The sequence below is a fragment of the Carassius auratus genome, chromosome 29 (assembly GCF_003368295.1).
Source record: "Carassius auratus strain Wakin chromosome 29, ASM336829v1, whole genome shotgun sequence".
Taxonomy (NCBI): domain Eukaryota; kingdom Metazoa; phylum Chordata; class Actinopteri; order Cypriniformes; family Cyprinidae; genus Carassius; species Carassius auratus.
Window position 1 is genome coordinate 8,099,116 of NC_039271.1, and position 16,338 is coordinate 8,115,453.

Genomic DNA, 16,338 nt, shown 5'->3' on the forward strand with positions numbered 1-16,338 from the left:
AAAAAATAAATAAAGTGGCTGCAGTGAACACACCCTCACAGACACGCTAGGGTGATAAAAACATAGGGGCCAAAAACAGATTTTTAAAACAGAACAGATTGGCAATTTCTTCAGAATATTTAACTCTGCTGTAGGAACCAGACATGCATTGATATTAACATTTGAATAATACTGATCATAAGTCGATAATTGTTTTCATGTTATGATCAATATCCAGAACAATTGAACACAATTTTGTATAAATACATTAAAAATAAAAACAAAAATTTAATAAAAACTGTGAAAGTGAATAAAAAAGGGAATTTAGGCATCACAAAATTATAATGTACAGTATTAAAAACCTATATTAACTTTTTATTAAATACTATGTAATGATACTGAAAATTCAGCTTTGATCACAGGAATAAATAACATTTTAAAATATACAAAAATACACAATTATTTGAAATCCTTATAATATTTCACTTTTTTTATTATTTTTATTTAATAAATACAGCCTTGTTGAGTATAAGAGACTTATCAAAGAATTCTAAATGTTAATTATTCCAAACCTTTGACCTGTCATAATCTACAGTTATTCTATTGATATGCATTCTAATATCGATCGATAACCACTATGGGACCAACATATATAGCCTATATTCTGGTGGTTGTTGCAGGGCTAGTTAACCCTTATGACCAATCCCTAGCTTTGGTATAACAAACTGATGTGGAATTTAGACTGCATAACTGGAACACCAAGGTAGCACCATCTCAAAAGCACTGGCTGGCCGCTCGAAGGGCTCATATTCAGTCCTCTGGACTTTAATTGAAGCAGTCGCTCTCTCAGAGTGTTCTTCCACCAGTATGAACCTGTTCCTGCAAGCCCACTCCAAGTTCCCTGTTCCACAGGCAGTGACGAGCGGCAATCATTGTCTCGAGGTCCTTGGATAAAAGGCTTCTATTTATGTGCCAGATGGTGCTCTTCTGACTAAGCGCAAACAGAGAGAGTGTGATGTTCTCTCCGTTCTCTTCATATTTGGGTTTAATGCAGGCTGCCAGCATGTTCTTTCACAGTGTGCTTATTCTGAAGAGATGAAGGAAAAAAAGAAAATCATCCCACATAGTATTCTAAAATGAGAAATACTTCACTGCTGTGGGCTCTAGAGGCACGGAAATGGGTAGAGCAGATCTCAAAAAAATAAAAATAGTTATTATTTAGAAAATAGATGTTGCATCCAGTTTATTTGCCTGCCTTGAATTCAAGTTTATCTGTAGCAGAACTCTAATCCTAAACAAATCTAATAAAAGGTAAGTAGAAGATATTTTAATGCATTGAAAATCAGCCTTCAAGACACTATGACAGTCCTTCAAAACATCTGGAAACTGGATGTCTAAACTCATGCCAAGAGGTCAAGGCCTGGCCAGATATTCAGTCTGGTCATTTTAAACAACACAATCTGGTTAAAACATGTTACTTCAAAAATAACCGTTCAAAATTGGCATGTATTCTCAGAAAATATTTTTTTATATTTTATAGTTTAAACGTTCTCTGATGCCAACAGAAAGAATGGCAGATTTCAAATATTTCCAATAGGGTTGTGCACCAGCCAAGCAACAGCCATTGAAATGAATGGGAATTCTAACTTTCTCAGGTCATTATAGATCTCCTTGCTAGCAATGTATGTTTGGGTTTCACAGTGGCACACATTATCTGTTCTCCCTGAATCTGATATTATTGCATAAGCATAGCCTTGCTGGCCAAACACAGAATGTATAACATGATATTTAGCTATACACACACCGCTCTCCTATTGTCATCCGTTATGCACTGATAAAGACCAAGACAAAGAAACAAGCAATTCACTGATGAAATAACATCTGCCTGTCTCCTCTCTACAACAACAACCATGAATACAATACATGAATACAAGGTCCCGTAGACTACCATCAGCAAATGCCACAGATCTGACTTTAGTAAAGAGAAACCGTTTGAGTCTGGTGGACACAAACACAGATGCATGAATCCACTCAGAGCTTGTTAGGTATTCAACTTATCCAGTTAAACTTATCCTAAATCGAGTGCATCATTAACTACCGCAGGTGCAGGAAAAACAAAGATCCGAGACATACTTGAAATGCATGATCTTGCAATATTATAATGAACTGAAATGGTTTATATAGGGCTCGAATTGAGGGAGGAGTCTAGTAAGCTTGCACTGCGGTAATAAATGGTCCGTGTGGCGCGCTTCAAGTGAGTCACGTTTTGTTACGCCTTTGGCACATAAACATTATATTGAACAATTAATATACTTTTGTTATAGCTTTATCTTTAAAAAAAAAATTCTACAATTATCGCCCAACTATAGATTTATGGAACATATGCTGTCAAAAATGTGATATAAGGCGTAATATGTGATAATGGAGATAAAAATGTGCAAAAAGGGAACATACAAGGACTTTTTGAGTCTAAACTTATAATCAGGATACATTTAGGGACCATTTTACATCACATCCACTGGCAACTTTATGATGAAACAAGTAATAACTGTAGATTAACAGTGGCCCATATTATTATCTTCAGCTAGAGCTCAAAGCTCTCTGTGTATCAGGGCCTCCGACTTGCTAATTTGGTTTGAGAGCAGATGGCTGCAGCCTTTTTTAGAATCATCAATGTGTCTGACGCTCAATCATTCCTGTTGCTCCACATAAGGAACAAATAGCAGTTCAGGAATTAGAGATGTGTGAGAGAGAGAGAGAAGAAATGAGAAGGATCATATCATGCAAGCCAGTTATTGATTCCTAATTCATAAGAAGCAAGACAACCCTAAGAAGGCCTCACATCTCCTCTCTCAAGTCAAATATAGCAACATAAAAAACAAAAGCATTTTAAGATGTACGTAACAGACATGCTTAATGATTTTGTCACTAATGTTTACGCACATGTGCATTTCATTCAGATCCACCCATTGCATCATCTAATCAAATTCTCTAAGAGGAGGAAAAACGCATCCAATCTGCAGTGAAGCAGAAGAGGAAGAAACCTCATTCAGTTTTATATTGGCAAATGGAGCTACCAGCCACAAGATAAGCGTGAAAGCGCAGCAAGACCCTGAAGCAGAAACACTAGGAAAGCGATGCCCTGCTGCACTGATTTATCGACACTGGCAGATGAGCAGTACATGCAACAATTACAGTCTTCTGCTAACTGCATTCAATGTGCAAAAATCAGGCTTGATGCAATGATTGACATGAGAAGAACCAAATGCATGGTTTAGCATTAGCAGCATTAAGCTTGTTACCTGTACACTGAGGGCAAGAAATCTCATTGCTCATTGAAATCTCACTGCTGACGCATTTCCTGGGAACGGGGAGGAACTAGGATAAAGGATGACGTCACGCCCAATGATGTTCATCCTGAACCAATCAATTGACCCACAAATTTAGCTCAGAAGTCATGTTCTGGGTCATCAGCCGATTCAAGTCAATGAAGCCAAACACTCTGAAAGCTCAAAAGCTTTTAGAGGAAAGTTCTCATGAACACTCAGCCATCAGAATGTACCGAAAGTGTGACCTGCATAAAGAGAAGTAACAAGCCACAGTAGCACTGAAGTATTTTCAACCCCGTACCAGATCAAAGGCATCAAATCCAGTAACTGTGCTGCACTTGTTTGATCTGCAGAGATGCTTGTGGTCCCAAAGAAAAACGATGGACTGCAATTTAGGAATATGTACCCACTACAAAGAAAGTCTAGGGTACCCTGAAATTTTAGGTTTGTGCGGAGAGACTGCTGCAAATAGATATTTTCACTTGACCAAATATGCAATTAAGATCACTACACTTCGCCATACAGGTCAATTTTAGATTTGCCTCATTTCTGCCTCACTTTTAAATTATTAAGAGACAGAACCATTTATCTGTGCTTTTGCTCTTGAAACGTCCATTTACTTCAGTTCAAATGTAGGAGACTGAAAAGGCAAGTTGATGCATAAAGAAGTCTTCCAATGCGTACCAACGCTCAAGTAAAGCCACAGTACAAGACATTTGGCTAATATTTGATTATGATTTTTCTGAAATTCAAGAATGCACAAAAATGTAAATGTCTGACTGGGTCAGAGAAAATTTTGCAGGCTCTTCACTCTTAAGGGTCTTTAACATCCATGGAACCTTCCCAATCCACAAAAAGTTCTTAGTGAAAAAAGGGTCTTTAGATTTTTAGAGAACCAAAAATAGTTCTCCCATGCCATTGCTTTTGGAACATTTATTGGAACCTCAATGTAACTCAGTGTAAATTGATGTCAGACAAGTGTAGGTTATCTTCAGGTAAATTCACATAAAAACACAGTTTGAGGTGAGTCAGGCCACTAAAATCAAGGAAACGGTCACAATCAAGCAATGCATTTCAGCAGCTGTGGTCTAAGGTTTGTATTTTCTTTGGTAGAAAGGAAAGGAAGAGAAACGAAGATGGCTTTTTTTAAAAAACCTTTTCTGAGAATCTTTTGTGATGCAGCAGATTTTGAGCACACTGAATGTTCTTTGTGAGGGGCTGGTGCAGGGGTCTATGGTGCATTCCTTAGCTGTGGATCCTGCGTGTGTGTCCATTCCACCGGTTAACTAATTGAAAAACCTTAGGCCTCAATAAAATACAAACGCCAACAGAAATCTTCTACTTAATTTCCAACACCATGAAGCAATCGAACAGTGACTTGTGAACAGAAGGTCCATTTGGTCAGTGGAAAAGCTTTAGTTCATTCATTCAGTAACACATTCCTGGCTAACGCCTGACCGGTGGCTTAATCTTTCACATGCACAATCGATGCAAATTCACTCCTTCGTTCAACAGTGCCACAAATCTGAATTTATTCAGTGAACAAATGTATAAACCAACGGGATTAAAATGTCCTTACAGGATTGTATTTCCCAATCTTTCTAAAGCAAAGCTTAACATATAATGTTGAGCAAAGAGCAAGAATAAATAACCAACTGCCATGTACACAGCTGGGCCCCGATGTTCCTCTATCCTACGACCAGCCGTACAATCTGACAACAGCTGGCAGCCTCCAACAGATTTGCTTTCATGATGCATACTTTGACTCTTCTAGCCCTGCTGCTATTATAAAGCTCACTTGTGAAAAAGTCACAGATTGCAATCCAGCAGCTTATCAAGCCACTGTACGGAAACTGCTATCTCTTGCGCAGGTTTGCTGGGAAATGGCAACATATGGCAGCACATTCTGAGAATAAAACAAAAATGCTTTTAAGCCCAGAAAAAAAGAACAGGAGAGAGACAGAAGACAGGGCCCCGTGAAAAAATAATAACAATGGAATTCACAGTGTAACCTGGAATGTCATGGATGTCATTTGGCATTTTTGAAACTCAAAAGGTCTTCATGTCAAACCGTCAAAATAAATTATCTTGATCTTAAGAAATTGTGTCAAATATAATACTACTACAGTGGATTGTACTTTTCAAAAGAATAAAAACAATAATAAATGATTAACATTTAAATTTAAGTAAAATCACAAATTTTTATTCATTTTTTATTTTTATTTTTATTTTAACGGTAGACCTGTTGTACAGAACTTTGTTTGCCAAAAAAAGGCAACTGTTAAATTTTCATTTAATAACATTTTAACCTGATACCGTATTACCTGACTATAAGTCACACTTTTTTTCATAGTTTGGCTGGTCCTGCGACTTATAGTCAGGTGCGACTAATTTATCAAAATTAATTTGACATGAACCAGGAGAAATGAACCAAGAGAAAACATTACCGTGTACAGCCGCCAGAGGGCGCTCTATGCTACCAGAGATGCTGCTCAGTGCTCCTGTACCCTACACTGAGAAGCATAGAGCGCCCTCTCGCGGCTGTAGACGGTAATGTTTTCTCTTGGATCTTGGTTCTAAATAAATGCGACTTACAGTCCGGTGCGACTTATGTACGTTTTTTTCCTCGTCATGACGTATTTTTGGACTGATGCGACTTAAATACGGTAATTAAATTAATGTTTATTGCCTTTGATTACATTTGATTACCATTATTTTCGATAATACATTTGTATTACGTCAGTAGGCTTTTTGAACACTGAAATCTAAACTTTCAAATGGAATCCGGAAAATTTGATTGGAATTCGGGAAAAATAATCAGATTTCATAGGGTTCCAGGTTAGAGAGTGTGAGAGAGAAGTCTGTCACACATGCACTCGACAGAAGCAGCATTGAGGTGGCACAATATGTGTTTGTTTGGCTGGCTCGCTCTCACTGTTGCCTCTGCAGTACACCAAGTCATTACGGCACTCGAGAAGACTCTGGGTGATTTCAGGTGAACGAGTTCTGCTGCGGTGTGGTTACGGCTGCCTGAGGGAGAGAGAAATCTCAGCTGTGCCCTTTAAAGTGTTGAAGTGCACCATTAGGGTTGCTGCCAAGGACACAGAGTCATAGATGAGTGTTTGAGAGCAAGAGAAGATGATTCGGTGAGTGCACTGTTATCAGTAAACTGCTTCAGTACAAAACATGCAGTTCTGTTCAATGCATCACTCTATCAAAGCTTCAGTCTCCATGAGCACCACTTACCTGAAAGAGCACATCTAGTTTCGTTTAATCACACGTGTGGTCCTTTTTTCTTAAGCTCTTAAGACAATAAGTGGCATACACAGAAAATGGTCTTTCTGGAGGCATGCTATCACTCATACATGAACCCTCTACAAGTGCAGATAAACACAGACAGGTTCAATGTACAGGTCAGTCTCTCTGGTTCCATCCCACCATTTATCAAAGCCTTCAAACTTCGCACCATGGTGAGAAATATTTTCCTGTCAACTGCTCATTGAAATCTCATCATATGTCATGTGAGCAACGAGAAACTTGCGTGCGGAGCAAACTAGAAAGGGAGACACGAACCAAATCAGAGTAACGCAGGTCTTCTTGACCTTGATTTCAAAGCAACATTTTCTAAACACTCCCAAAAGAGATTTTTTTTCAGTGTAGTTTTGGTGTTATCCAGCTCCTGGGTCAGACATAACAACCCAATGTTCGGGTCATTTTTGTGTTATTTAGATCCTGCGTCAGACGTAACCCAGCGGTTGAGTTATTTATTGTGAGGATTTTTTTTTTTATTTCATCTTATTTTATTGATAAAATAGTTAATATACTGTATATTGTTAAATTTTATGCAAAGCATCACATTTATTTTTTGCATGGAAAACAGAGGAAGTTACCATGCAAACCATTGGTTTTTGTGGAGTATTTTACACAAGTTTTGAGGATTTAACTTAGAGAATTTAAGTTATTTCATATATGAAATAAAAAATAAGTTAATAAAAATTAAACAACCCATTATGCTGGGCTATATAAACAACCCAATTTGCTGGGGAAAATTAACCAAACATGTGTTCTGTCCTATAGTTACCCAGCCCTTGTGTTAAAAACAACCCAAAATGTTTTTTAGAGTGAAGTTCCATTTAACTTTTAAAGTGCATATAAATGATTCACCAGCCTTCCACAACTGACTGAAAATGTTGTTTTATCATTATTTATATATTGCAATATTCAAAAATATTTTCATTTCATATGTGTTTCTATTTAGCTCTTATTTACTTTAGATTTTAGTTTTACTAAGTTGCACATTATTTACACTTAAAATGTAGTACTTCAGCATAAACTTTATTTTAGTTCTTCATTTCTAATTTTTTTATTTCTAATTCCCATTTAACCTTAATTTTAGGTTTTTCGTCTTAAAATGTATATTTTAGATTAGCTTTATTTCACTTTTAGCTTTAAAACTTTTTTATGTTTTAAGTTAACAATAACAACACTGCTTACAGCTGTTACTGATACATTTATATTGCTCTAAAAACAACTTTTCCTTATCTTATCACTCTAAATATTATCATATCATATCATATTATCATATCATATTATCATATCATATTATCATATCATATATATATATATATATATATATATATATATATATATATAACCAGCATTGAACTGTAAGCAATAGTCATGTGCAGTGCTTCCCCCAAATTATCCACATCACATCATAAGTCTGTCAGGTCTAAGAATCCTGGGTACAAAAGCTTTAGTGACATAACGTCACAACAGTGTAAGGTATGCACAAAGCTCCCGGCTGATGCCAAACAGCAGCGGGAACACGTCTATCAGCACCCTGCTTCCCCTTTACACCCTCAAATCCAGTTGTGCGAATGTTCACTGAGGTCACAGCAATCCTTAGTCAAACTACAGGCCTGCGTTAGAGATCCTGCTGCGGGACATGTCACTGTCCTCCCCTCCTCTCGGCTACTTTACAGAAGCAACAGTAGCATGATGTAGCTAACAGTTTTACAGATGAACAGCAAGCCTGCTCTATGGGTGGCTAAAGAGTTTAGTTTTTTTGGGCAGATAAAGTAACAATGCATTGAAAGCATCACACCAGCACCCTCAGGATAGATGAGAGGCATAGAAGAGTGTCTGTCCTAAAAATTCTGGGATGTCACCAACCCCACTACAGATCATCTAAACCCCACTATGGGGTTCATCATCTGTCACTGTCCACAGAAAAGCTCCAAAGTTGCACTGTTAACAACACAGCCTGGTGATATTCAGCAGACAGAGTCTGCGCTTAGAAACAAGGTTATTAAAGTTAACTTAAAATAATATTTTGTCACTGAAAAAAAATCAATAGACATTTAAAACAAAAAAAAACGAATACAAATTAAAAAAAGACAACAAAACTACTAAATTACAAAAATTTAAATGAAAACAAAAAATATTCAAATAGAAACTAACTCAGCATAAGAATAAAACAGTATCACAATAACACTAAAATAAATAACCCTGCTTCCTTTTTCTTTACAATACAAATGAAAGTGTTAGCATTAAATAAAAAGGAAACAACTATGAACCAAAATAATAGATGTGTGTGGATTTAATTTTTTTTAAATAATCATAGTAAAAAGTGAAATGTTGCCTAACTAACTGAAATAAGTTTAATTTGAAATATTAAATATTCTAGAACTAAAACATTAATAAATTAAAGCTAAATATATAAAAATATAAAAAAAAATTGACAAAAGCACAAAACAAAATTAGTAGAAATTGAAATGAAAACAGAAAATATAAAAAGAAAAACTATGCGCTTGGCCTTAAAAAGAAATGATCTATCATGAACTAAAATAAAAATTAACATACATATATATTTATGTGGATTAAAAAAATCTAATAATAATAACATTTTAACTAATGTATAAAATACAATTAAATGCACTAGTGCTTGAAAAACAAATTGTCAAAGAATAAATATCTAAGGCCACATCCAAATGTCATGTTCTGGTTCATTCTACATTAAATCCTTGGTCAATGGTAACAATAATAATAAAAGCAAATTTCTTTATCAAAATCTTTTATCCTTGAAATGTACACCATCTTCATTTTGTCAGCTAAGATAAGATAATGAAGATTTTCTTTTATTGATAAGAGATTCATGGATAACACAGTCTCCATTAAGCCAGATAAGAGTCAAAGATAAGAGACACTCCATGAAGTGAACCGGTAAATTCCCATAATTATCTAATCTAGCTCCGGACACACAAAGCTCATGACAGTCACACTGACACGTAACAGAAGAGTGACAATTCTCAACTTATATCAAGCGATACATGTGATTCCTCACATCAAATCTGACATTGCTTTTGAACAGGGAAATGAAATTATATTTCAGAGAGTCAAATGGTAGGGTTTCCAATGACCACATCGTCAATCAGGACACACAGACAAAGCAACCTAATCATATAAAATACTCAAACAATACTGCTAACTTCAAATGCCACAAAACTGACCTGCACACACTCCAACAACACCTTTCTTCACTTTGAAAAGCAAACAATGCTATAAAAGAAAAACTGCAACCAAAACGAATGAAAACAATCTTAACCAACACTGGAATTCTTATCTTCACATAAAGATAAATCTGAAGGATTCTCAAAGAGCTTGAAGATCATATCACAAATGGAATAATAATAATAATAATAATAATAATAATAATAATAATTAAAAATTGGGTTACTTTTTCATTAATGTCATTAAGATAAATATCAAAGGTTATTAAGTATTGCTTAAATCATGTACAATCAAACTATTCCATGGAAGTGCAATAAAATTTAATTGCATACAACTGCTTATCCAAAGCATTACACAATCTGCGAATTAATTCATATTTCAAGTTTTTATAAAATTTTTACAATTTCAAGCACGATTTGTGTTTTGGAACGGTTTGTTTTGACCCGGATAAACGCACGCAGCGCCACGACATGCGCAGTATTCCAAACAATCACTCACGAGCTCGAAATCAACGCGATCCGATCCAAAAAACCCCGTGAAAGCACTCGGTACATCTGTCACCTATCATCTCCTGACAGCTGGAGGTAAATGAACGTGAATTTACAGCTGTTACGCTGCTAGCAAAGGTTTGATAGGCCAGGATTCATCCCGCACAATGACACACGACAGCGAGCGGATGAACGGTTCAAAACGAGCTCCATCACAGATTTATCGGATCTCCGCACAATCAAGCCATGTTACCTTTTTCATTCGCGGTGCCTCGGCCACGGTGCCGTCGCAGTTGACAAACGCCTCGCCGCCGTTCTGCTGAGGGTCCGGCCGCTTCATCGCGGACGCCTGCGGCATCTTCACGGGGCTCGGAGCGGTGGTCACCGGACTCGGCTCAACCGTCGCGGCCGCTGCTGATGGCAAAGTAGAGTTATTTACACTCTTCTTCTCCTCTGCTTTGGGTGTCAGAGGAGATATGGCGGGGGGAGCGTCTTTACCGGTCACGTCTTTTAATTCGACCTCGGCCATTTTCGCTGTCACAGCCTGGACTGACATCGCTGCGAACCGCACTGATGAGGCTGTTTTTTTTTTTTTTTTCAACACAGAAACGACACACGAACGGATACGCAACGGTGGGTGGCGAGCAGCGCAAAGCACCATGGGACATGCAGTTCACGTTACCACAGCGCAATGAGCGCAATGAGCGCATGTGACGTTTCATGTTACGCAAAATGTGGTAGTAATAATTATTTAAAACATTTTTTTTTTACTTCAAACACTACATTTCATTATTTTCATATAGTAATAACTATTATATATATATTTTTTAATACCAAACACTTACAACTATAACTTTGACCTCACAAAAAGTGGTCATTACAATAGTACAACGATGGCAACAGATAATACAATGGTACCGAATAATTATCATGTGATATTTATAAGGTACTTCTAGGAACATCATGTTTTTATTTAGTTTGACTACTGTAAAATACGGAAGACTTCTTAAAACATTTATTATATTTTCATATTCCCTATGTCATTCCCGACACATTACAGTCTGGATTCTAGGAAATTTAAGTTGCAGTACCAGTGAGACTGCTATAAAAGCTTTTATAAAATATTAAAATAGCACATAAATATAGTCTTACCATTTATAACCATTTGTAGGTGTGCAGCACCATCCAGTGGTTAACACTGGGAATAGAGTTAAAATAGATAAAAGAACAGTGCTGGGCATTTATTAATGGGAAAACCAAAAGACAAAGTGAAAGCTCATTCCAATTCAAGTTCCACTTCAGACACACTATAAAATACAAACAACATAAACTTCTCTTGTCAAATATGTAATCTGGCATTCAAGATCGTCCCAGCCCTGTATTTTGTCAAAATAACAGTGAGGACAAAAAAAAAAGCCCATCACTGAGAGCAAATAAATGATCATTACTACACCAAAATGCATTTAAAAAGTACATATGACTTATGCTTGTTCATGGTTGCATGTCATTACAAGTGCATGAAGAAAAACTACCAGTAACTGCTTTATAACTCATAAAAAAACATAACTTCTGCAGTGAGCACCCAGCCAAACTAAACAAAGAATTTACATTCATGAATAAACTACATTGTTTTTCTTGTATGATGAATGAAATACAAAAAAAATATGTATACAAAATCCAGTGGAACTAGATCCATTTGACACCGGTTCAAGTCATAAATATCTCTGTGTTGAAATTTAAAACATTTGCTTCAGCTAAAATGACTTTGTGTTTATTCTGTATTTGCATTAAGTCTGGAAGTAATGTGACAGTATAATGCATCTCAAAAACATGCAAAATCACAAGATTATAAAAGTGAAAAAAACTGTCTTTATCACATCCCAAAGCTTGTGCAGTGTTTTTCTCCAATAACATGACAAACTCAGTCCCCGAAGATCCATAGTACATTCACTCCTGAAAGACCTAGATTCACTCTCCTGGTACAAAAAAGAGGGGGAAAGGTTTGATCCATTTCGTACTTCAACGTAGCACATACTTTAAGGATCCAAATAGCAATCCAAAAACAGAATCAACTATTCCAGCTACAAAATTCCTCAAAACGATGCAGATCACAGATAACATGATAGATCTACACTCACCCCAGCATGCCTGACTCCTTGGTTTTGATAATGTAGAGAAACATCAGGATGGTATGAAACAAGTTATTTCTGCCCTGTGGAAACACAATAAAGCAATAATCACAGAAAAGTTACTCCCCTGTCATTATGGTTGGAGAGTATGTTCTTACCTTAGGCAAGCTGTAGATGTGGCCCTGGTAGACGAGCTGATAATGAGGAGGGTTTGTGCTACTTTGATGAATGCAAAACAGGTTCTCATTGGACACGTCTGTTAGAAATTCACACATAAAAAGCAAAAGTCATAAATTAAACAGGCTGTATAAAAAAAAGTGTTTTTATAGTTAATTAAAACATTAAATATCAAATAACATACACATTCAAGTAGTTGGCAAGGTAATATTCATTTAGTTATCTTGATTTAAAAAAAAAAAAAAAGTGTTAAAAAAATATATAAAAATGTAAATATCAACAAATTAAAATGTCAAAAGTACACAACAAAATTACAAACAAAATGTAATTAAAACTTAAATATTAAAACTAATTCAAAATCTACAATAGTATCTATGTTAAAACTGATATAAAACTCAATGTAGCATACAGTCTATGCACACCTGGTTTATCAGGCGTCTGTATAAAATGCTGGGATGTAAAGGTTTTTCCGTCGGGATACTTAGGATGTGGAGGAAGCCGTGAGTCCAGGTACGTACACAGCACATGCATCAGGATCTGTGTTCGTAAAAAAGGGTTTGCATCAGTGTAGAGTAAAAGTAAATGCAATATGTCAATATTATTTTTTATGCTCTCATCTAAACTGCAATGCATTGGTAATATGGCATTCAAATGCTGCAAATGTTTGAAAGAACACACAGCAGAATCTGTCGGAAGGTCTGTGTCCCATTTCCGGTTTTTCAGATCTCCTCCTCCATTCCAGCGGAAAGAGCTCATGCAGCCGCTGTGGGCTAGTTCTGCAAAGACCATTGATACAAATGAACATTAGCATTACAGTAGCATCATCTCTGTTCATGAGACAGAACCACACAGTAAGTCTAAATATTACGTTTAATTTCAGACAGTTGTGTATTCTGCTCACCCTTGATTCGCTCCACTAGATACTCCTGGTTTGGGGAAATGTCCAGATACTGTACGATAGCATTGAGGGAGGGGATTGCAGAAGCTTTGACCACAGCAGCTTGTTTGAGACTGCTGATGCTGGCCTCTTCATAATACAAGGGCAACAGAAGTGAGACATAACAGAAAGGTTTACACTCTAAATATTTTTGGCAGAAAAGACAATTACCTCCGATCTGGAGCTCAGGGCAACCCATCCTCCTGAGCTGACTGTTGACTGAGTCCATCTCTCCGACCAGATGAACTAGAATGGTGTCATTTATCCACTGGAACAAGTATAAAGGTAAAAAAAAAAATGGACATCATTTACAGACTACTGACAAACTACATGGCTCAAAAGAAAATCTTAAAATAAATAAATTATTGATAATAATAATAATAATAAATAAATAAATAAATAATATAAAAAATTTAATATATAATAATATTAATAATTAGTAATAAAAATAAATAAATACTAAAAGAAAATATGGACACCATTTATTGACAAACTTCATGGCTCAAAAAAAATCTTAAAATAAATTATTGATAATAATAATAATAATAAATTATATAAATAATGTATAATAATAATAATAATAATAAACACTTAAATGTATAATAATAATAATAATAAAAATGAGTAATAAAGAATAAATAAATACTGAAACAAGCTAAATTAATAATACTAATAATCACCATTTTATACTTTATTTATAATTAATTAATTAGAACTCACATTTCTCAGTTTAGCAGTCCAGCTGTCAATACTATCCTTCACCAAACGACTCGTCGTGATTCTTGCCCAGACCTGTAATAAATTGCAAACTCTACTTTAAAATACTCTTTAAAAAAAGAAAAAAAAAAGAAAAAGAAACCTTACAAATAATGCAAAATAAACGAGGATCAAAGATGATTAGATATCTTGAATTCAGTTGATCCTCACCTCTTCAGCAGCTTGTTTGGAGCCCAGCTCCGTATCGTCTTTATGGGCAGACGGTGCCTGTGAACGGCAGGCCGGCTGATACTCAAACTTCCTCAGGCTCTGTGCGTAATCTCCCACCGAACGACTGTAGTTCCAGAACGATGGACTGTGTCTTGGAGATGTTGACTCTGGACTGCCTAAATATTGCAAAGAAAATGTTGTAGGCCACTGCTTAGCACAGCCACAGTTTGGTTCAGCATCTTCATGTCCCTGCAGGACTCTTACCCAATTGACTGCGGTGGCTTTTCTCCTCCTCCGAATGTAAAAACTTTTCCAAAGTCTTCAGGTCATCAATGTAGTCCTCCTTACCTCCAGGCGAATTAAAGACTGACGGGGATGTGCGGTAGCGAGCACGGAGACTGGTGCCCCTCTGCTGGTCCGAGGATGCTTGGGTACGGAGAAGAGCCTGGAGATGTACTATAGTTCAACACCTGCAGACATAAAAAGCAAGAGAGGAAATGCAATGGGTGTGAGAACAGAACAGAATATCAAAAAATACAATTTTAAAGAAGTTTTCAAAGTACTCAACCTTGCGAATGCCATGGAGGGTGAGAAGGGTCCTCCTGCTGAAGAAGGGCTGCTCAGAGGTGGACTGAACCCAGACACACAGCTGGGGGAAAACTTAGGGCTGGTGCTTGAGGTTCGTGCAGGGCTAAAACTGAGTACATTCTGACCCTGCAGGGGCGACGACTGCACTGAGACTGAAGCTTCTTCTTTTCTTGTTTCTGAGGTGGAGAGGTTTGAATCCCTGTTAACACAGCAATGACAGATTAGTTTCCAAAACTACCAAAGCAGCAGACTACATATTTTTTAAAGCCAATTGGATAAGTTCATGATTATGAAAATAATATTTTTAATTATAATAAATAATATTTGTTTGTTATAACATTATTATTTTATAATTTATTTATATCATCAGAGAGTGGGAAAATATGTTCAAATACATCATTTAATGTCAAAGAACTAAAAAAAAAAAAAAAAAAGCATTTCTGTTGCTGTTTGGATGTAGTAAAACCCACAGATAGCAGAAAACACCTGTTTGCATTTTCTTCTGTCCCTGGCTGTAATTTCTAACACTGAAATCAGGATTAGGCATAAAAAATGAATTATCCATATGAGACATGCTAGAGTAAAACAGCTACTATTTTTGTAATCGGCATTCATTAAGCAATTATGTTACAGGGCAGTGAAAATGCATGCAAGAAATTGTCTATTTGGGTGAGAAATAGCATTTTGCATGATTGTTTTTACCCAAAACCACTTCTTTCCAGATGCCAGCTAACTCACCTGAACCCCTGAGTCCAAGTAGTCGATGTTGTTCTGGACTGACGGTATCGTGGACGGGGCCATGGTATACTTGAAATACTTCCAGAAGTCAAAAAGCGCATTGAGACTGAACAGGGATGCCAGGCCAAGCTCTGTCCAACAAAACCAGTCAGATGAAAAACAGCGTACCAAATCACTGACACGCTTTGAACTTCTTTATTATTATTCACTTACCAATATACCAGATGGGCCAGTAGGTTATGTTGTAGTATCTGCTTAGAAGCTTTCCCAGACCTATAAGACCAGGTGACTTTGTTACCCATGGTTTAGAAGACACTGAAACCACATTAGGGGCATATCTGAACTCACATCTCAGTATAGATCATCCCAGCCAGAGACACGTTCAGCACGGCCCATGCCAGGACAACCTGCCGAGCCTGTTCCTCTCTCCTCAGCTTTATGGTCTTGTCGATGATGGAGGTCATGCCGTCCTTTGATGGTGTCATATCTGCATTTGATCCTCTACCAAACCATAAGCTTTCATAATTAAACAA

The 16,338-nt window shown here is 36.5% G+C and overlaps 1 protein-coding gene and 1 pseudogene across 3 annotated transcripts in view; both read right to left on the bottom strand.

The window, feature by feature from the left end:
- LOC113047971 (putative adenosylhomocysteinase 3) overlaps positions 1-10,935 on the bottom strand; it is a 28,910-nt gene extending 17,975 nt beyond the window's left edge. The window contains exons 1-2 of one of the 3 annotated variants that reach the window (XM_026209435.1): positions 10,808-10,935; positions 10,563-10,723 (exon numbers count right to left, since the gene is read on the bottom strand). In XM_026209435.1, coding sequence (XP_026065220.1) covers positions 10,563-10,723; positions 10,808-10,865 — 219 coding nt within the window. In that variant the 5' untranslated portion in view covers positions 10,866-10,935. Of the gene's footprint in view, positions 1-10,562 lie in introns of all 3 variants that reach the window. The other 2 variants (XM_026209436.1, XM_026209434.1) reach the window with 2 other exon arrangements.
- Positions 10,936-11,777: 842 nt separating this feature from the next.
- LOC113047972 (transmembrane protein 209-like) lies at positions 11,778-16,315 on the bottom strand (annotated as a pseudogene).
- Positions 16,316-16,338: the final 23 nt, after the last annotated feature.